The sequence below is a fragment of the Convolutriloba macropyga genome, chromosome 2 (assembly GCF_964194025.1).
Source record: "Convolutriloba macropyga chromosome 2, txConMacr16.3, whole genome shotgun sequence".
Taxonomy (NCBI): Eukaryota; Metazoa; Xenacoelomorpha; order Acoela; family Convolutidae; genus Convolutriloba; species Convolutriloba macropyga.
Window position 1 is genome coordinate 54,963,186 of NC_134469.1, and position 20,807 is coordinate 54,983,992.

General features: G+C 36.7%; 1 protein-coding gene across 2 annotated transcripts in view; it reads left to right on the plus strand.

Moving 5' to 3' along the window:
• LOC142334508 (bridge-like lipid transfer protein family member 1) overlaps nucleotides 1–20,807 on the plus strand; it is a 274,847-nt gene that overhangs the window by 53,375 nt on the left and 200,665 nt on the right. For both annotated transcript variants that reach the window (XM_075382600.1, XM_075382601.1), the window contains exons 8-12: nucleotides 1,084–1,285; nucleotides 1,472–2,791; nucleotides 2,988–3,598; nucleotides 3,679–3,946; nucleotides 7,457–7,901. In XM_075382600.1, the coding sequence (XP_075238715.1) occupies nucleotides 1,084–1,285; nucleotides 1,472–2,791; nucleotides 2,988–3,598; nucleotides 3,679–3,946; nucleotides 7,457–7,901 (2,846 nt within the window). The remainder of the gene's footprint in view (nucleotides 1–1,083; nucleotides 1,286–1,471; nucleotides 2,792–2,987; nucleotides 3,599–3,678; nucleotides 3,947–7,456; nucleotides 7,902–20,807) is intronic.

Genomic DNA, 20,807 nt, shown 5'->3' on the forward strand with positions numbered 1-20,807 from the left:
AATTAACTCGAACGCTAAAATTGACGACCTCGTATGGGTGTTGCAAGATTTTATCCCTCGAAGTCTCTTGCACCTAGCAAAAGGTAATTGACATGTACCTTGGGTCGGATAAAGTTTTTCGCTCACTCAAAGTCAAAACGGCAAACGCTTTTATTGCGTTGGTTCATTGCTTGAAGGGCGGTTGTTAGTCTTAGAGATTTGACCCCCCAACCCCCCCCCCCCCCCCCACACACACACACACACACCCAGTCCAATCACCCCTAGTGCTAACATCCCTGAGCCCCAGCTGGCGGCTACCGAAACCAATCACTATTTTTTTAAGTGTTGGTTATTTACGCTTTAGCCCCTAACGTTTGAACTCTTTAGTATATGGCAACAAAATCTTCGGAAACGCCTATTTTTAGTTATTCTTTTTTGCGCAAAACAAGTTCATTTGTTTACTTGCCGAACCACTTATTCCTCACAACTCCTTGTCTCCAATTTAATTGTGGGCTTCTAAGCTTCCAAATTTCTATGCTTCTATGCAGCAAGGGCTCGTCTCAACGGATCTGGGTCATTCTTGGCAATCCTGCAAATGGCTCTGGTGATATCTTTAACAATGAAGCCCACGTGATTATTTTTATTATAGGCGCTGTTTTGGCACGATCTTATTCCAACACATATACGGAAAGTAGGGCAAGCGGCTTGTCATAGCAGGAATCATATAAGCAGAAATCATCAGCTGTCGATTGTATGCGAAAATGGGAAAATTATATAATTCGAATTTGACTAATCTATCATAAACAATCTTTATCAATTTAAACTATCAAATTAGTTTTCCAAGAGTCAAAGTAACATTTTGTGTTATCCCTGTATCCTCTCATTAAAAAAGGAGTGTGTCTAACTACGAAATCCAATCAAAGTAATTCGCACTTAAAAATATTTTCTGTACAATAAATTTATTTTCATTTTTAAAAATCCCAATGGGGGTTGTGGGAATCAACGGCGGCTTTTTCGGACAATCTTGGAATGCAGGAATTTACGTTTAGCCAAACTTATTTGCCCTGCTCGACGAGTCACATTTTGAACTTTAATTATTTTTAGGTTGAGTTACTCACCAATGATAGACAAAAAACGGGCGCAGCTTCAGAAGTATTTCTTTCCACAAACATACGAGCTAAGAGTGCCCACTCCATCTCCACAGCCTGGTGGAATGCAGGAACCGCTTGAATTGTGCGTCAATGTTAAGTTTGCGGACAGTTTGGTTGATTTCAAGTTTCGAGACAAGGAAGCGCCTCAAGATTCGGTGAGCATCCCTTCAGAAGCTAAGATTGTTGTTATGACGCAGCTAAGAAAGTCAATGTTGAGCAAAATGGTTTTTGTGGTCGGTTTTTATCGACAACCGCCGGGCCGTCAAAGCGTATTGGCAGTTCTCTCAGGACATACTGCGGAAAATTTGCAATAATAAATTTTTAACACCGATTTATTTTAGGAGATGCATGTGTTCAAAATGAAGACGGACGCGATGAGTGTGAAGTACAAAATGCCTTTGACAATTGGCCCGACTGGCTACAAGAACCAATGCAGTGTTCAACTGAAGCAGTGTCGAGTGAATTCAGACATCTCCGAGTTCCCCTCATTCATCCGAGGCGAAGTCATCGAGGTAAAATTGGAAGCTGATATACCACTGTTTTGGAATTACCCACAACACTGGAAGTTTGACATTTCCGGACGCCGAATTTCCGTGTTCTACATTCAGTTGCTCAAGCAATCTTTCGCCAGTATAATAAACGACTTTGGATCTCGCGATAAACCTGATTTGCTTAAGTTTATTCCTGTTCGATATAAGTGCAATTTGGATTTCGACAAGGTTGAAGCTGTGATCCCTGTTCATCAGTCAAATTGGGTGACTAATGCACGATCGCACAGCAAGAATAAAAAGAACAAAGAAACACAAGCAGGTCCAGACATTAACGAAGATTTGCTCAACTCAAATGCGTTCAAGTTCATAAATGCGCAGAAGGTTTCAGGTTGTATGGATTTTAACTATTTGGATTTTCTTCCTGCAATGCTCAATAATAAATTCGTTTTCGAAGCAACCAACTTAGACGTTGCACTTCATCTGCCGGATAGTTTTCCTTCAAAACACATCCTGAAAAGTCTGGCCATGTCGATGAAGGACCTGACTGGTTTTGACTCCAGGTTTAAAACGACAGGATCTCCCGGTCTCGATGCGGAGCTGAGTTCAGGTGATGGCGCAGGAGGTCCCTTGTCTTCCTCTGGCATTAATCGAATGTTCGAGCGGTTCCACACGTTTCCGTCTTCAGACGCTGTGGAATTCATACAATGTGGAAGTCTCACAATAACAATTGACCATCGCTATCATCCAATTTACTATACAGAAAATGGCAATGTTAGTGGATACAATTTGGCTTTACCTAAGCGCACCCCGAAATTTAACTCAAGGAAGTTGAAAAATATGGATCAGACGTCAATCAGTTCTAACCCACTAGATTCGATTGCAGTGACCCAGCCCCGTTTTATGAACTTCATTGATCCGGACGTAATGGAAATTGGTGTGACATTTGATCAAGTTGTTGGAATTGGCTATGGTGTAGCTGTAAAACATTTGCATGCTTTTATAATGAATATATTCGGAGCAGTTCCTCTTAAGCAGTTTGAAAAGAAGTCGACTGACAAGCATCAGGGTTCAAAGAAGAGGCCCACTCAGAGTGCCCAGAATCAATTGACACCTGTAGCTGGAAGTCAGCTCGGCCAGCAGGGGAAAGTGATTATGGATGAAGATTCTCAGGTTAGTCTTTTAAGTTATCGATAAAATTTGATGTTCATGTCAACCCCTGCGAACAGAACCGAAAAGTCAGAAATCGTTTTTGCCACTCAGCTAATTAGTTCCAAATTATCTAACGCCTCTGATTTTTACCCGAGACAGGTAGGTCATACCAGATACATAATTTTTGTCTGTCAAAATTATCGGCTGCGCTTTTTAGCCTCCTCAAGCAAAGCAACACGGTAATGAACAGAACCTCAAATTCTACGCTACGAATCGGCCCATGAATGTCTCGGTTTCGATTCCGGTCACCAATATTTGTGTCTATGTTCCTGAATACTTGCGGATAAATGAATCGTGTCCTGTCATTCGCACTGACTTGGTACTTCTCGAAATCTCAAGTTCATTCAAAGAGTTCAGGTTTCAACTTATAGCGGCACCCATAACTGTTGTTCTCCCCAAAAGTGACAGTAACTTTGACAATTCTGCAGCATTCAGTGAAAGTCATCAAAGAAGTCGAAAGAACTTTCGAACACCTCGTAGAGGGGAACAGTTTGACATAAGGCACGAAAATTTCAAGGGTCCTACTGAGCTGAATCGACTAACCCTGGCAGGACTTCAATTACGCCTACAAGGATTCTCAAACGTTTTGGAAACTAAGGACAAAAGCGTATCTATTGAGTATGCCTGGTTGACTGAAGTGAAAGTGTTGCCTCTGCGAGGCAAAATTACAGTTTCGCAACTCCTAGACTTGGCAAATGTTGTCAATGGCTTTGTCTTTCTACTGACTGACCCTTCCTGCCAACTACAATCTGGTCCTGTTGATGTTGGGTAAGAACAAGCTCCTTTATCATGTTTGTGGATACTTTCTTTTGGAAGATGTTTGGACCATCGCTATTTCTGTTTTCCAGCTACTGTATGCACTGTCAAAGGCGCAATGAATGCACACACAAGCAAAGCATGGACAATGCACAGGCAGCGGCTGCAGGCAGAGAAGGAAGCAAGCCCCAATCTGTGACTATAAATATTCCCGATAGATCTGACAAAATGAACGCTAATAACGGAAATGAAGATAGCTGGTGTGTGAATAGCGAAGACTTGAAATACCGGATGGTGAGAATCCATGTGGACAAGTTGGACCTCAACATTGTGGAGCAGGATCTCATTTCTAACATAAATGTAAGACGCAAAATAGTACAATGTTAACGTTTATAGCTTCGAAGCTCTAAGCTGAGCGGAGCTATACTGCGGTGCTCTTGGATTTTTTTTACAATTCAAAGAATTTGAATTGTATTGGCCGCTGTCCTTTTAAAGATTCGTCTTTTTAGTGATCGGTATGTCAATCGGTATTTGCTGAAGAGTTGAGAGAAGAGACAGTGGTTTTTGGTTCACCTCGCTTATTTGAGAGAGAGAGAGAGAGCGAGAAAAGTAGGTGTGAAAAAACCTTCACTGAGCGAGCAAAATTTTTTGATCACGTGCGGCTTTCTGAAAGCCATTTTTAGTTTTAAGTCCAAATTCTGCAGTTAAAGGTGTTTTGCTCAATTATCTAAACTGGTAGTATCTTCCTTTTCTGTTATTGTTTCAAAATATTTTGTGTAATCAAGTGGATAATGCATCAGTTTACTGAGGATGGTCAGTTAGTTTTCATTTCCAAGTCGTCTCCAGAATTCTTCCGGCTATTTTTTTTGGGGTCTGTTAACATATTTTCATGATTTTTGAAGACAAATTCAGGTGATTTTTTGGTCACACCGAAACAGAAAGTGGAGCCAAAAGCAAGTGTTTTTTGGCCTGAGTTGTTGTTCCGTTTTTAAAGTAGAGTTGGAAAATGGTTTTTGAACAAAAATTCGCTTTCTCGCTTCTGGTTTTTTGTTCAGATGCGGCATTTTGACGTTTACGTTTGACTATTTTCAAGTTTTGTATTTATATAACTGTTTAATAGCCGCACAGCGATAGCTGGGGCTATTATTGGCCTTCTCTCGATTTTTTTTATTTCGTCGCGATTTTTGTAACGACCATATGACGTCACAACCACTTCAAATCTGCTTTTTGTTCATTCGTTCATGCAATTTCAACTGAAGTGCGTGTGTGACGTCATTTTTCGCTCTTAGTGGAGCGAGTTTTTTGTTCATTCGCGTGATTAATTTTTTGGTCACACTTGACTTACTTCACTCTCAAAAATGAGTTCCTCACTTTGAAATTGACTTTTATTTACTTCAATTCAAAGAGATAAGGTCAAATGGGTGTGTTTCACTCTTAAATGAAGGTTATTTGAGAGCAGCTAATAGAGGCTGCAAAATCTTTTACAGATTTTTAATCAAAATATAACATATCAGCCTTCAATGAAAAGACGAAGTTTTTTGGTCTGTCTTTTTTACTGTTTTTTGAGACGGCAGATCTACGAAGCTATTGCCCCTGTTTTCTGGCGATCTGCCAGCTATGTTTCTGTATTCTACGGCGCGCCAGTCTATTTTGCAGCTATTCCGACAGTCTGCCGGCTATTTTTTTAATTGCTCTCAAACGAAGTTCCGAGCAATTATATTAGTCTTGTGTGCTTTCTTATGCAATTTTTTGGCTGGCTCGATTTGATTTTTGTCCCCTTTTTAGTCCTCAAAAACGGGATAAACAGGTAACGCCCGGATGTCATTAAAGTCTCTTGAGACTTTTACTACGACTGGACTCTTTGTATCCGATTCTTCAAAACTGTCTTGGAGACCTAAATTCACCGCGTGAAGGTGGTATCTTCTAGTATGACCACCTCCCCTCCTCCTTCAACCACCCAATCCACTCCGAATGTGGATTGAGTGGGTTCCACTCGCAACCCAGCGCTCTCAATCATCGCCCGTGCAACCCCACTAGGTTTGAGAGCAATTCGTCTGAGAGAAGTTCGCTCGACCACCTCCCCTCCTCCCTAAATAAGCGTATGGAGGCCAGCGCTTATTCTTCGTCAACAAAAGTTTTACAATTTAGACAAGAGTTTTTTTCAATTTTCAGTAGTGGCGATGATGGGATAGGATAGTTAGTGGTTCTGGTACACAAAAACTAAAATTAGTAGAAAATGCTCCTCTTTGAACATTACTGCACATTTCACTTGGAAGTAAATAAAAAGTAACGTAAACGACTAACGTCGAGCGAACTGCTCTCAGACGAATTGCTCTCAAACCTAGTGGGGTTGCACGGGCGATGATTGAGTGCGCTGGGTTACGGGTGGAACACACTCAATCCACATTCGGAGTGGATTGGGTGGGTGAAGGAGGAGGGGAAGAGCTCGCTCGACCACCTCCCCTCCTCCTTCACCCACCCAATCCACTCCGAATGTGGATTGAGTGGGTTCCACCCGTAATCCAGTGCACTCAATCATCGCCCGTGCGTCCCCACTAAGTTTGAGAGCAATTCGTCTGAGAGCAGTTTGCTCGACGTTAGTCGCTTATGTTACTTTTTATTTACTTCCAAGTGAAATGTGCAGCAATGCGCAAAGAGGAGCATTTTCTACTAATGTTTGTTTTTGTGTACCAGAACCACTAACTGTCCTATCCCATCATCGCCACCACTGAAAACTGAAAAAAACTCTTGTCTAAATTGTAAAACTTTTGTTGACGAAGAATAAGCGCTGGCCTCGATACGCTTATTTAAGCTTCCTCTTGCTACTAGTTTGAAAACAGTTTGCCAACATTAATTGGTTGTGTTTTACTTCGCTTTACCTATTGATCACGTTTTTCGTTTTACGTAAGTCACGACATTCACGTTTAACTCTTGACGTGCATAATTCATTGTTTCAACTGTATAGATTTTAGCATCTTTGAATCATTGGATTATGTAATGCAGTGAATGCTGTCAAGGTCAAAAGATCAAAATCAAAAGAATCTGGATAAAACGATAAAGCCCTGTCATTATGTTTTAGTGCATTTGGTTATCAAAGTTCAATGGAGCGTTTACTAGCTGGTATTAATATTAAGATCAATAAATTTCAGTTTAGAAGCTGATTTAAGTAAACTTTAGAATCAACTGAAACTGCACACCAATTTAGAACTTTATTGACCTATATGTCAATTTCGGTCTCTTCTTTATTTTCTGTTTCAATCTCGGTGTCTTTCATCGGTCCTTTACCCGCTATGATTTCTGTGCACAATTTAAGTAGGTGAGTTTAAGAACCGAAAAGTATTTTAGTTGATCTGTTTTTTTCTATGGTTTTCTTTTTTTTTAATAAAAATTAGTGAGCGAGCGAAAAAGCGGAAGCTCAGGGAGTGAATGAAGTTTGAGAAATTTATTCTGTTAATGCGTTCTTTTTAAGCAGGGCGAGAAATGAGGCTTCGGAAAAAATTTGCCATGAGCATTTTTTTCGGTTAATGTGCGGGCATCTTCTGAGCGTTTTTTGGTTTAAAATTTTTTGCTTATTGAAAAGTGTTTTGAAGACTGAATTGGTGCTATTGATTTTGTTATGCTAGCGTCAGGAACCACCCTCCCTCCGTTGCCCCCCGCCCACTGTTGCCCCCTGTCGGCGGTCGTTTGAGAGCAATTCGCCTCGGTTGTGGTTACGTTAGTCGGTTATGGTTTTTTTCTTTGTTTTTTTTTCGGTTCTTTTGAAGGTCAAGTCTATTTTCGGGCATTCGGTCGGCTATGTTCTTTATTTTTCTGGGCAAGATGAGTTTGCTTGCTGCGCTTTCCTTCATCTAATCTGGCAGTGCGTTTCAGATATACCCTGTCAAGGTCAGCTGGTGCAACCTGCACACTGTCGATTCCGCCATTGGCGGCACCTTCCACGTTGAGAAGGTAGCTATTCGGCATTTTGTCACTAGTTCTGATCTTCGTTACTCAACTGGATTCAAAACCTGGGTCGAATCTGGAGGCATCAAGTTTGGACCTGTGTTTACCGATGCTTCTAAAGCTGTAACCAATTCCGTCAAAAGCAAGCAGCAACAAGAATTCTTGACAAAAATTGATACGTCACGAAAACTGTTTTTCCTACAAAGCAGATCCGGTGATTCCAATACTTACAGGAAGTTCCCTATTGGTAAATGTGGTTGCCGTGGTAACTGCGCATTTTTTGGGACGACCCTTCTGGAGACCCTTCACTACGATGCATTGAGCATTTATGACATGAGAGAAAAGGCGCCAAATATTGCAGACGATTTTACAGGTACAGTTTGTCCTTGCTGCTACGTTATATACGCATTTCGTTATTCATTACACCCATAGCTATTGCTCCAGATACTATTATTGCGCTTCAGTCCATTTTGATTACATTTTAAAATCAAAGCGAGAGCACAGTACACCTAATTGAAAAGCTCCGAAACCTATTTGTGGAAGGGGTGACTATAACTGAACGGAGCTGAGCGAAGTGTTTGGATTGTATTGATGTACTGCCTTTTTTATGAATTCGAAGAGTTTTGGTGAAGCGTCTTTTTTATGGCTGCGAAGCTATATTGCTGCGCTTTTATTTTTTTTGTCTGATGCTCTTTTTCGTTTTACATTTTGTTCTAGAACATTGTGTCGCTTCACATTTTAGTCACTTTTCACGCTTTATTTTTGCTTTTCGCGTGACTTAAATTGCTAGCATTCAGAAATTATGTCTGTTGCTAAAGCAAAATTGATTGTAAGAGGTCCTGGTAGCCTAGTGGTTAATGCATGCCGGGGGTTGGGTTTCGAACCTCTGCGTTTTGCACCCCAAAAATGTTCTCAGCCTCTTCGAATAAAAGTTGGCTGCGATTACTTTGTCCATTTATTTTCTGTATCTGTTTATCTGTATTTTACTGAACGCAATTCTATTTCGCAGCTATTCCGGCAGTCTGCTGGCTCTGTTAATCGATAACTTTGTGGAGAGTATTTAGAGCAGGGTGTAAAAGTCGGTGCTGCACTTAAAAATTATCTGTTTAATAGCCGCGTCCTCAATTCCAGGCGGCTATTATAGCGCTCCAAAATTTTTTACAATTCAAAGAATTTGAATTGTATTGGGGCGCTGAGTTTTTTTTAAGATGTGCTCACACATTTTTCAATGACTTTGATCTTTCAAAACGGGATAAACAGGTAAAAACCCAGCGGGCATTAAGTTTCATTAGAGGCCCAAAGTGGATGCTAGTAGTCTTTCAAGTGCTTATAGTGATGCAACTGCTGGGATGGCCTCAATTTAAGGTTAAACGGTCATTTTTAGGTGTTTTTGGACTCAATATTGTGTAATTTTTCATGTTTTTTGTGATTTTTTTTGTTTGATTAGTCTTAGGTTGAAGTTTTTAAAAATTGATGAAGGCCTTTTGCGAGACAAAATTACTCGTTTTGACCTTTTTATGAGGTAAAAATGTTTGTCATTTTTTGAGTTTTTCCAGCTTCAGGGGCCCAGGGAATCTCCTTTGAGGTTTGATAATAGGGCACTGTATAGTTTCTAGTAACAATGGATTGATTTTCAACATTGTAATGTCTCGAATTTTAGCTTTTTTTTTATAAAATCTGCAATTTTTTTAAGGTTTCTTAATTTTTGTCAATTTTTGATACTTGTCCATTTTCAAGTCCCAGGAAACCTATTCCATGGTCTGAAAAAATTTCCGCATGCTTGTTAGCTTTAATGGATTTGTTTGCAATAATTTAACGTTTTGAATTTTCAAAATTTTCTAATAAAATTTGCAATTTTCAAGTTTTTTTCAAAACATTTGATTTTTGTTCAGTTTTTCTTGCCTAACTAACCAGATAACCTAATGCAGGGTTCGATAGTATGTTATTAAACAGTTGCTAGGGAGGAATTGAATGGCTTTCAACATCTTAAAAGAACGAATTTTTTTGAAATTTGAAATTTTATTATGAAAATTATTGCCTATCGACCTTTGAACCAATTAATTTTTTAAGGCTTAGAATTGGGTTACTGGATAGCCTCTAGAGACACAGAAATGATTCTTAAGATAAGAATATCACAATTTTCAGCATCATTTCATTAAAAAATGCAATTGATTTTACTTTTTTTAAAAAATTTTGTGTCATTTTCGAGTTAATCGATCTTCAAGGGCCAATGAATGTTTTCAGGCCTTGCAGATATAATGCTGCAGCAATTTCAGAAACAAAATTCAGTTTTTTTAGCATTTTTTGAAATACGTATATTTAAGGGGATCATGTTTTGCCTTAGGGTTGAAAACTTCCAAGTTTTAGCAATTTTTATGTTTTTGTTTAGTTTGTTTGATTGTTTGTTTCTCATTTTTTTGAGATGATTTTGATTGTGTTTTGACTGCCATTGTTCAATTGATTTGCTGGTCAGGTAGAGTACTTCTAAGTTATTCATTCATTTCTTTGAATTGTATTTCAGGACTTGTCCTGCTATGTTTTTTTACTTCGTCTAACAGATTTTTGTTTCTTCTTACCCTGACTTCTTGGAATTGACTTTCTCAATGACTTACCTCACTACCAAAATAATTTCTGAACTCACTTATGGAACTCTATATTTTTGTGAACATTTACTTGTTAAAGGTCAATAGTCTGCATCTAAGTAGTGCCAAACATATATGCCCTAATTCTTGATTATTAGTCTTGAGTGTTTGATTTTGAATATTAATTTTGGGGTCTTCCCGTTTGTGCCCCCAGTACGTTATGCGTCCCACCCCCTCCCCCAGTTACGGAGCACGTGCCATTACATAGTAAGTCGTTATATAAAAAATATTGCACGTGCCTCTGAGGGGTGCAAATAATATGCGCCCACTAAGCTGAGGGGGCACAAACGGAAGAGATCCTAATTTTGAAAAGCCCTATTGGGGCTTTCTCTTTATAGAGCTTATGTGTCTCTTAAAAATGACAGTCCAGAGCTAACCCAAAAAGTCTAGTGGTCATTTAAAGGACTGGTGGTCGATCTGTCTATCTAATCTCTTTAGTTGTTTCAATTCATGGAAGGCCCCAAGCGTCTATCGCGGCTATTTTCCGGCAAGCTGCCGGCTATGTTTAGGTCAAATAGCCAAGCGATTTCAAAAGCAGAGAGAAAAGAGTGACTTCCTGATCAGGTCGCAATTTTGAAAGAGTTAGAAGAGTAGGTGGAAAAAATTTTCGCTGCGGGAGCTAAATATTTTGATCACTTGTGGCTTTTTCGGAGCAGTTTTTTTGCACTTTTCTTTTTATACTTTAGGAGTAAAGTGGTTTTTTGATACCATATTAACAAGTAAGTGTTTGTTTTGACCATCCTAATCAGATATTAGAGTTTTCTATGAAATTTTGAGCTCTTTTAGTGATTTCGCCGTTTGGATGCTTTTTTAGTTGTTTTTCGTATTCCTCTTTTTAATGTTTTTAGTGTTGGTGGCAGTTTTTTGGTTGACATTAGTATTCATGTTGTCTTTCGTGGCTTTTTAATTCTGTTGTTATCATTTTAAAATTTGCTATAGCTGAATAAAGCTGGCTAATTTTGGACAATGTTTTGCTAAATGTTTCTTTTTTAAATTTTTTTGCCGCCTCTGTTTTTTCGCTGGTAGGGCTATTTTTAGTAAGTGAGATCAGTTAGTGGTTTGATGACACTGGATTTCATAAATTAGTTGGATAAATTCTGCATTTTTTGTAGATTTTACATCTCTCATAACCTATGTGTTTTCCAGTGCATTTGTGTGTCGTGTGGGTTTTTATAGTATAAGCAGAAACTGTGTCTTAAAGTGCGTTGAGAACATCTGTTAACACCGTGCATTTTTAGAGAAAATTATTCAAAGTTTTAGAGAATATTATTTAAAGGTTTTTAGACTCCATTATTTTCTTTTTGCGCATTTTTTCTTCAGGCTATGTATTTTTACTTGCTCTTGAACGAAGTTCATAGCAATTATTGTAATCGTTTGTGTCTTTTTTATGCAAATTTTTCGCTTGACAATTTTGCGCCTTTCTTCTAGAACATTCTTTGACTTCTTAGCAGACTTTTTCACGCTTTGTTCTTCATCTTTGATTGATCTCTTTTGCTCCGAAGTGAAGCGTGTTGCTAATATAAAATCGGTTGCAGAATCGCAGATGCAAGTGATTCGTAGCGCAGTGGTTAGTGCTTGTGGTTGTGGATCGGGAGGTCAATGGTTCGAAGTCCGGCCGGGGAAAGGCTTTTTGCACCCATAAAGAAAAATTGATCTAGGCTCCGGCCCCTGAATTAAAATGCCTCGCATGTTCAAGAGTAATTCTTCCGACATTTGTCGGTTTATGTTTAAGATTTTTTCGTTTTTTTTGGACTTTTCACTTCCGAGGTCGACTTGAGAGGTCATATTAGCGTGATGATTCAAGTCACGTTGAAATTGTGAACTGAGAGACAAGGCAAATCTTGATTCATGATTTTCCAAATTCCTCTAAAGTGGAGTGAGATGTTGGTATTTGAACTATGTTTCTCAAAGCAATTTTTTTAATCACGGAAATGTGACTGCTGTTTTATGCGGAAATTTGACTGCTGTTTTTACTGTTTCTCTTCTTGGTTGCTACTGTAATTATACCTATGAGTTCTAATTGCTCCTGTTTGCATTTTGTTGAACTCTTCGACGGGCATATATTCCTCTTTTAACTTTAACTTTATTTTTTCTCATAAAATATTATTGAAAATCGTTTTTGCCTTCTATTTTTTCTGTTGTCTTATGACATAATATCATTAATGACTTTTTCATTGGTTGATAATGAGGCACAATTCAACCTAATTTAATTTTTGGCTCATGGCTTTTTGGCTATGGTGTGAATTTATTGGCTAATGGCTTTCATGAACTTGACGCTATTTGTTCTCAAAAGTTAATAAGATATTGAATTGTACTGTTTGTTGTCTCACCCTGTAATCTCATTAATGGAAGGTGTGTTATCTGTAGCTCAGGATCTTTTAATTAGTCGACCTAATTGTCCCAGTTCAAAGTTATTGCTCCTGATAATTTTGACGCTGTAGGTTTCCAAAAACTAGCGCAATTTTAGTCCATTTTTGGCTCCAAATTTGTGCTAGCGTTTTCATTGACTGAGATATCGTTTGTGTTCGAAATGTTTAAGTGATTTGAAGAATCTTATCTCATTTTGTAGTTCTATTTTTCAGCCATTGGATTTGGTTAAAGATATCTTATGACTGCCTAAGTTTTGCGATATGCTATTGTTAACGATTTCTGCTTTCTTTCGTAGTTTTACGACACCGGCTTTCAATTCTCTTCTTATTTTTTGTCAATTTCTTTAGTTTTTGCCTTTTTTGCTTTCTCTGTCATTAATTCACACCAGGTTATTAATTGCTCTCAAACGAAGTTTGTATCAAATATATTAGTCCAGTCGGTCTTTTTTATGCGATTTTTCGCTTGACCGATTTTTCGCTTGACCGATATTTCGTCTGACGCATTTGACTTTTCGTCCTCAAAAACTGGATAAACAGGTAGTGCCCAGCGGGCATTAAGTGCTATTAGAGTCTTTCAGCTCTGTTTCAATTCAAACTGTTTTGGAGACTTATAGTGTGAAGGGCGGTTCTTAGAGGTTGAAGACACCCCTCACTGTTGACCGACCCCACTATTGCACCAACACCCCCCCCAACGCACTGATGTGCCCACCCCCATCGCCCGACTGTTGCAAACTCCCTCCCCATCAGCCCCCAATGCCCCCCGCCCCTGGCTACGTTCGAACAACCGATCGCTAAAAACACGCTATTTTATACTAATTTTCACATATTTAACCTTTTTGAAATTTTTTGTCACTTTTTGAGTTCTTTCAGCCCTAGGTTTCACGAAAACTAATTTAAGGTTTTGTAATTGGTTACGGCATAGTTTCTAGTGGTAGTGGAATGGTTTCAACATTTAAACATAACGAATTTTAGCATTTTTTTGACAAAACGTGAATTTTGTTTCAATTTTTTGACATTTATTGTTCATTATTCAGGTCTTTCCAGACGCAGGGGCCAGAAAACGTCCGTAGGGGTTTGATAACAAGTTAATGAAAAAGTTCTATTTGCCATGGAATAGCTTTCAACTTTTTGAAATGACAAATATTAGCGATTTTTTTTATAAAAGGTTTTTATACAAGGTTTTTGAAAGTGTTTGTCGGTTTTTTGGTTTTTAGCCTCAAGAGCTACATAACATTCTCTACGGGTTGATTATAAGTTACTGCATAGATTCTAAATGTCATGGACTGTGTTTAATGCCCACAATTTTTGAAAAATATTAGCAATTTTCACAATTTTTTTTAAATCTTTTTGAATTTTTATATCATTTTCCCGGCACCAGGGTCCTAGGGACAGCCTCCAAGGTTTGATGACAGGCTGTAGCTGTGTTTTAGCAGCTAATGGAATGGTTATTAATATTTTAATGACTCCCGCTTTAGCATTTTTCGTGATAAAATTTAGTTTTTCAAATTTTTTTTGGAAAGTTATTATCATATTCCATGTTAATGGATCTTTATGAGCCAGTGAAACTATTTAAAGCTTGAAATAGGTATAATGGATAGTTTCTTGAGACAATGAAATGGTTTTGAAGATAATAATATCGTGAATTTTACCAAAATTTTGTTAAAATTTGCAATTATTTTCAAATTTTTCAATATTTTTTGTCAGTTTAACTATCATTACTGGCCAACGAAGTTTTTAAAGTCTTGCAGATGGGTTACTTGACATAGAGAAAAATTAGAGACTAGGAGAGAAAAAATAGGTTTGAAAATTTCCACTGCAAAATCTGGAAGCTTTTCTTTTAAATTTTGCAATTTTTGCAAATTTTTTAAATATCAGTTTTCTATTTGATTTGTTTACTAACAAAGCTAGAAAACTAAAAGTTGAAGAGCCGAATCAAGCTAGCGCTAGCTTCAATAAAACTTGGCTAGATACTGACAAAGCCAACCGCTCGCCGGGGCCAGAAAACGTCCTTAAGTGTTTGATAATAAGTTACTGAAAGAATTTTATTTGCCGTGGAATAGCTTTCAGTTTTTTAATATGACAAATTTATCAGTTTTTTTGATAAAACTTGCAATCTTTTCAGGTTTTTGTTGGTTTTTAGGTTTATCCAGCCTCAAGACTCGAGAAACCTCCTCAAGGGTTCAAAAGTAATTACTGTATAATTTCTAAATGTAATGAAATGTTTTTCCAGATTTCAAAACCACGAATTTCAGCATTTTTTTTACAAAACTTTTTGCAAATTTTTGAATTTATTTTCAGTTTATTATCGTTTTTGTCAGTTTATTTGTCATTATTGTCATTTATTTACGTTTTTCAGCCGAACAGAAAGGCTTCGATAGGTTTTGATAATGAGTTACTGAAAAACGTTTGTTGGCCATGGATAAGTTACAACTTTTATCACAATCTTTAGCAGTTTTTTTTGCAACTTCTAATTTTTTTCAAGTTTTTTGAATTTTTTTGTCATGTTCTTGTTTTCTCCAAACTCAACAGCCAGTTAACCACATAACCTCCTCTAGAGTTTGAGCTTAGGTTACTGAATAGCTTCTATAAGTAATGGAAGGGTTTTCAAGATTTTAAGATTAGCAATTTTTAAAATTATTTGCATGTTCAAGTTTTTTTAAATCTTTGACGTTGTTATCATTCTTTCCGGCACCAGGGTCCTAGGGACCTCCAAGGCTTCATGAAAAGTTGTGGCATAGTTTCTAGATTCATGGAATTGTTATCAATATTTAAATGACTCCAGCTTTAGCACTTTTTTGATAAATTTAAATTTTTATAATTTTCAAATAATTATTATCACATTTCAAAATTATGGATGTTTTTGAGCCAGTAAAACTAATTAAAGCTTGAACTAGTGATACTGGATAGTCTCTTGAGACAATGGAATGGTTTTGGAGATTTTAATATGTTGAATTTAAGCAAGATTTTGTTAAAATTTGCAATTGGTTTCAAATTTTGAATATTTCTGTCCTCTTCTGAGTTTAACGATCATTACTGGCCAACGAAGCTTTTCCAGTCTTACAGATGTCCTACTTGACATAACTCCGCATGCAAAAATTTGTTTCATTTTCATTGCAAAATCTGGAAGCTTTTTTAAAAAAAGTTTTGCAAATTTATAAAATATCAGCTTTTTATTTGGTTTATTTACTAACAAGGCTAGAAAACTAAAATTTGAGTCGAGTCAAGTTAAAGCTAGCCTCAAATAACCTTGGCTCGCTATTGACGAAAACCAACTGCTCACCGGTCGTTTGAGAGCAATTTGCCCGACGTTAGTCGGTTATGTTTATATTGTTTGCTAATTCGAACTTTACGTATAGTCAGTGATTTCATGTAGTATTTTCCAATTGCTCTTGAAAGAAGTTCATAGCATTTATTGTAAACATGTGTTTCTTTTTATGCAAAATTTTCGCTAGACAGTTTTGTCTTTTCGAGTGACTTTTACGCCCTTGACTTTTTGCGTTTCGCGTGATCTAAAGTTCTCTCAATCACAATTTCCAGCAGCTAAACTCAATTGGCGGCAATTTAATAATAAAAGTCAAAAGAAAAGTGCATCAAAACTGGTGCCATTTTTCATTTTAATTTTTAGGAGTGGTATATGTTAACCTCTAATGTGGTTTTATTTGAAGCCCTTTATTGAACTTCTTAGTCCCATTTAAGCCCCCCCCCGACTGAAGTAGGCTGCAATTGATTAGAGCTCACACTAGTCGTTCGAGAGCAATTCTTCCGACGTTTAGGCGGTTATGTTTGATTAATTCTATAATTTATTTATTATTATTTTATTTTTATTAATCTTCTATTGCTTTTAATTTTTTTTAAAACAGTTTTTCGCATATAAGGTCATGGGCTTTGTTGACTGTCTTAGTTTGTTGTTGTAAAAATGTCAATTTTGAGATCCTTATTTTGTATATCTTGTCCTGCTATGTTTTTGTTACGTCATCTCACGCTCGTTTTTCTCGTTGAAACATCATGCGCAAAAGCTGAAGAAGATTGTTAGGGTCTAATGATCACCATGTGAACGGGGGAAAAGTCACTTTACACTACTGAATAGCTGTTGGGATTTTTTCGTTTATGCTCGCTATCCATTTTTCGCTCGACCGATTTTTTGTCTGACCAACCTGACTTTTCGTCCTCAAAAACGGGATAATTCCAACCCCCCGAACCCCGTCCAACCTCCTCCAACTCCTACTCCGCTGACGGGTTAATTGAGATCTATTCGGCTAGCGTTAGTCGGGTATATTTTGAGATTTCAATGTCTTGATCGTATGTGACTACCTGCTTAAAAATGACTACTCTTGAAACTGTTTCTCACGAAATTTTTCAAGTCTTGCAGATGGGTTACTTGACATAGAGAAAAAATAGAGACTAGGAGAGAAAAAATAGTTTTGAAATTTTCCACTGCAAAATTTGGAAGCTTTTCTTTTAAATTTTGCAATATTTGCAAATTTTTTAAATATCAGTTTTCTATTTGATTTGTTTACTAACAAAGCTAGAAAACTAAAAGTTGAAGAGTCGAATCAAGCTAGCGCTAGCTTCAATAAAACTTGGCTAGATACTGACAAAGCCAACCGCTCGCCGGGGCCAGAAAACGTCCTTAAGTGTTTGATAATAAGTTACTGAAAGAATTTTATTTGCCGTGGAATAGCTTTCAGTTTTTTAATATGACAAATTTTATCAGTTTTTTTGATAAAACTTGCAATCTTTTCAGGTTTTTGTTGGTTTTTAGGTTTATCCAGCCTCAAGACTCGAGAAACCTCCTCAAGGGTTCAAAAGTAATTACTGTATAATTTCTAAATGTAATGAAATGTTTTTCCAGATTTCAACACCACGAATTTCAGCATTTTTTTTCAAAACTTTTTGCAAATTTTTGAATTTATTTTCAGTTTATTATCGCTTTTGTCAGTTTATTTGTCATTATTGTCATTTATTTACGTTTTTCAGCCTAACAGAAAGGCTTCGATAGGTTTTGATAATGAGTTACTGAAAAACGTTTGTTGGCCATGGATAAGTTACAACTTTTATCACAATCTTTAGCAGTTTTTTTTTGCAACTTCTAATTTTTTTTCAAGTTTTTTGAATTTTTTTGTCATGTTCTTGTTTTCTCCAAACTCAACAGCCAGTTAACCACATAACCTCCTCTAGAGTTTGAGCTTAGGTTACTGAATAGCTTCTATAAGTAATGGAAGGGTTTTCAAGATTTTAAGATTAGCAATTTTTAAAATTATTTGCATGTTCAAGTTTTTTAAATCTTTGACGTTGTTACCATTCTTTCCGGCACCAGGGTCCTAGGGACCTCCAAGGCTTCATGAAAAGTTGTGGCATAGTTTCTAGATTCATGGAATTGTTATCAATATTTAAATGACTCCAGCTTTAGCACTTTTTTGATGAATTTAAATTTTTATAATTTTCAAATAATTATTATCACATTCCAAGTTTATGGATGTTTTTGAGCCAGTAAAACTAATTATAGCTTGAACTAGTGATACTGGATAGTCTCTTGAGACAATGGAATGGTTTTGAAGATTTTAATATGTTGAATTTAAGCAAGATTTTGTTAAAATTTGCAATTGGTTTCAAATTTTGAATATTTCTGTCCTCTTCTGAGTTTAACGATCATTACTGGCCAACGAGGCTTTTCAAGTCTTACAGATGTCCTACTTGACATAACTCCACATGCAAAAATTTGTTTTGAACATTCTCATTGCAAAATCTGGAAGCTTTTTAAAAAAAATTTTTTGCAAATTTATAAAATATCAGCTTTTTATTTGATTTATTTACTAACAAGGCTAGAAAACTAAAATTTGCTGAGTCGAGTCAAGTTAAAGCTAGCCTCAAAAACCTTGGCTCGCTATTGACGAAAACCAACTGCTCACCGGTCGTTTGAGAGCAATTTGCCCGACGTTAGTCGGTTATGTTTATATTGTTTGCTAATTCGAACTTTACGTATAGTCAGTGATTTCATGTAGTATTTTCCAATGCTCTTGAAAGAAGTTCATAGCATTTATTGTAAACATGTGTTTCTTTTTATGCAAAATTTTCGCTAGAAAGTTTTGTCTTTTCGAGTGACTTTTACGCCCTTGACTTTTTGCGTTTCGCGTGATCTAAAATTCTCTCAATCACAATTTCCAGCAGCTAAACTCAATTGGCGGCAATTTAACAATAAAAGTCAAAAGAAAAGTGCACCAAAACTGGTGCCATTTTTCATTTTAATTTTTAGGAGTGGTATATGTTAACCTCTAATGTGGTTTTATTTGAAGCCCTTTATTGAACTTCTTAGTCCCGTTTAAGCCCCCCCCCCCCCCGACTGAAGTAGGCTGCAATTGATTAGAGCTCCCACTAGTCGTTCGAGAGCAATTCTTCCGACGTTTAGGCGGTTATGTTTGATTAATTCTATAATTTTTTTATTATTATTTTATTTTTATTAATCTTCTATTGCTTTTAATTTTTTTTAAAACAGTTTTTCGCATATAAGGTCATGGGCTTTGTTGACTGTCTTAGTTTGTTGTTGTAAAAATGTCAATTTTGAGATCCTTATTTTGTATATCTTGTCCTGCTATGTTTCTTTTGTTACGTCATCTCACGCTCGTTTTTCTCGTTGAAACATCATGCGCAAAAGCTGAAGAAGATTGTTAGGGTCTAATGATCACCATGTGAACGGGGGAAAAGTCACTTTACACTACTGAATAGCTGTTGGGATCTTTTCGTTTATGCTCGCTATCCATTTTTCGCTCGACCGATTTTTTGTCTGACCAACCTGTTTTTTCGTCCTCAAAAACGGGATAATTCCAACCCCCCGAACCCCGTCCAACCTCCTCCAACTCCTACTCCGCTGACGGGTTAATTGAGATCTATTCGGCTAGCGTTAGTCGGGTATATTTTGAGATTTCAATGTCTTGATCGTATGTGACTACCTGCTTAAAAAGGACTACTCTTGAAACTGTTTCTTCTACCAATTGAATAGGAGCATCTGGAGTTCTCATATTTAACTTTATTATTGCTGCGAAGTTGACTTCTGATTTCATCTTTATTTATAGTGTTAGGTTAACTTCTACTTGCTTTATTGTTCAGATTTCATGCGTTGTTTTAGTATTAAAGTCTTCGAAAGTGAAAGAAACGAGTTACACATTTACTATGCAATAGCGGATGCTTTTATTAATCGCGCGTTCTTTTCAATTCAAAAATTTGAATTGTGTTGGGGCGCGGCTTTTTTTGCATCGAACAGGAGTATTGGGATAATTCAAGTTTCTTGTCTATAAAGCATTTATATGTTGTACTATAGATTGTGAAAAGTTAAAATTTTTCTGTGATTTTACAATTTTTGTTCTGATCAATCAAGCTCCTTTTGTGTTTTGCTGAAAAATAGTTTTTATTAATAGCCGCCGTCAGCCTCTCGAACAGCTATTATTTAGGTGCTCTCTTTTTTTTACAATTCAAACATTTTCACGATTTCTGAAGTGTAATTGGAGTAATGATTTTGGTCACGCCGAAACAAGAAGTGGTGCGAAAAAAAGAAAAAGTTTTTTTAAATCTTTGACGTTTTTATCATTCTTTCCGGCACCAGGGTCCTAGGGACCTCCAAGGCTTCATAAAAAGTTGTGGCATAGTTTCTAGATTCATGGAATTGTTATCAATATTTTAATGACTCCAGCTTTAGCACTTTTTTGATAAATTTAAATTTTTATAATTTTCAAATAATTATTATCACATTCCAAGTTTATGGATGTTTTTGAGCCAGTAAAACTAATTATAGTTTGAACTAGTGATACTGGATAGTCTCTTGAGACAATGGAATGGTTTTGAAGATTTTAATATGTTGAATTTAAGCAAGATTTTGTTAAAATTTGCAATTGGTTTCAAATTTTTTTTGAATATTTCTGTCCTCTTCTGAGTTTAACGATCATTACTGGCCAACGAAGCTTTTCAAGTCTTACAGATGTCCTACTTGACATAACTCCACATGCAAAAATTTGTTTTGAACATTTTCATTGCAAAATCTGGAAGCTTTTTTTAAAAAAAGTTTTGCAAATTTATAAAATATCTGTTTTTTATTTGATTTATTTACTAACAAGGCTAGAAAACTAAAATTTGCTGAGTCGAGTCAAGTTAAAGCTAGCCTCAAAAAACCTTGGCTCGCTATTGACGAAAACCAACTGCTCACCGGTCGTTTGAGAGCAATTTGCCCGACGTTAGTCGGTTATGTTTATATTGTTTGCTAATTCGAACTTTACGTAT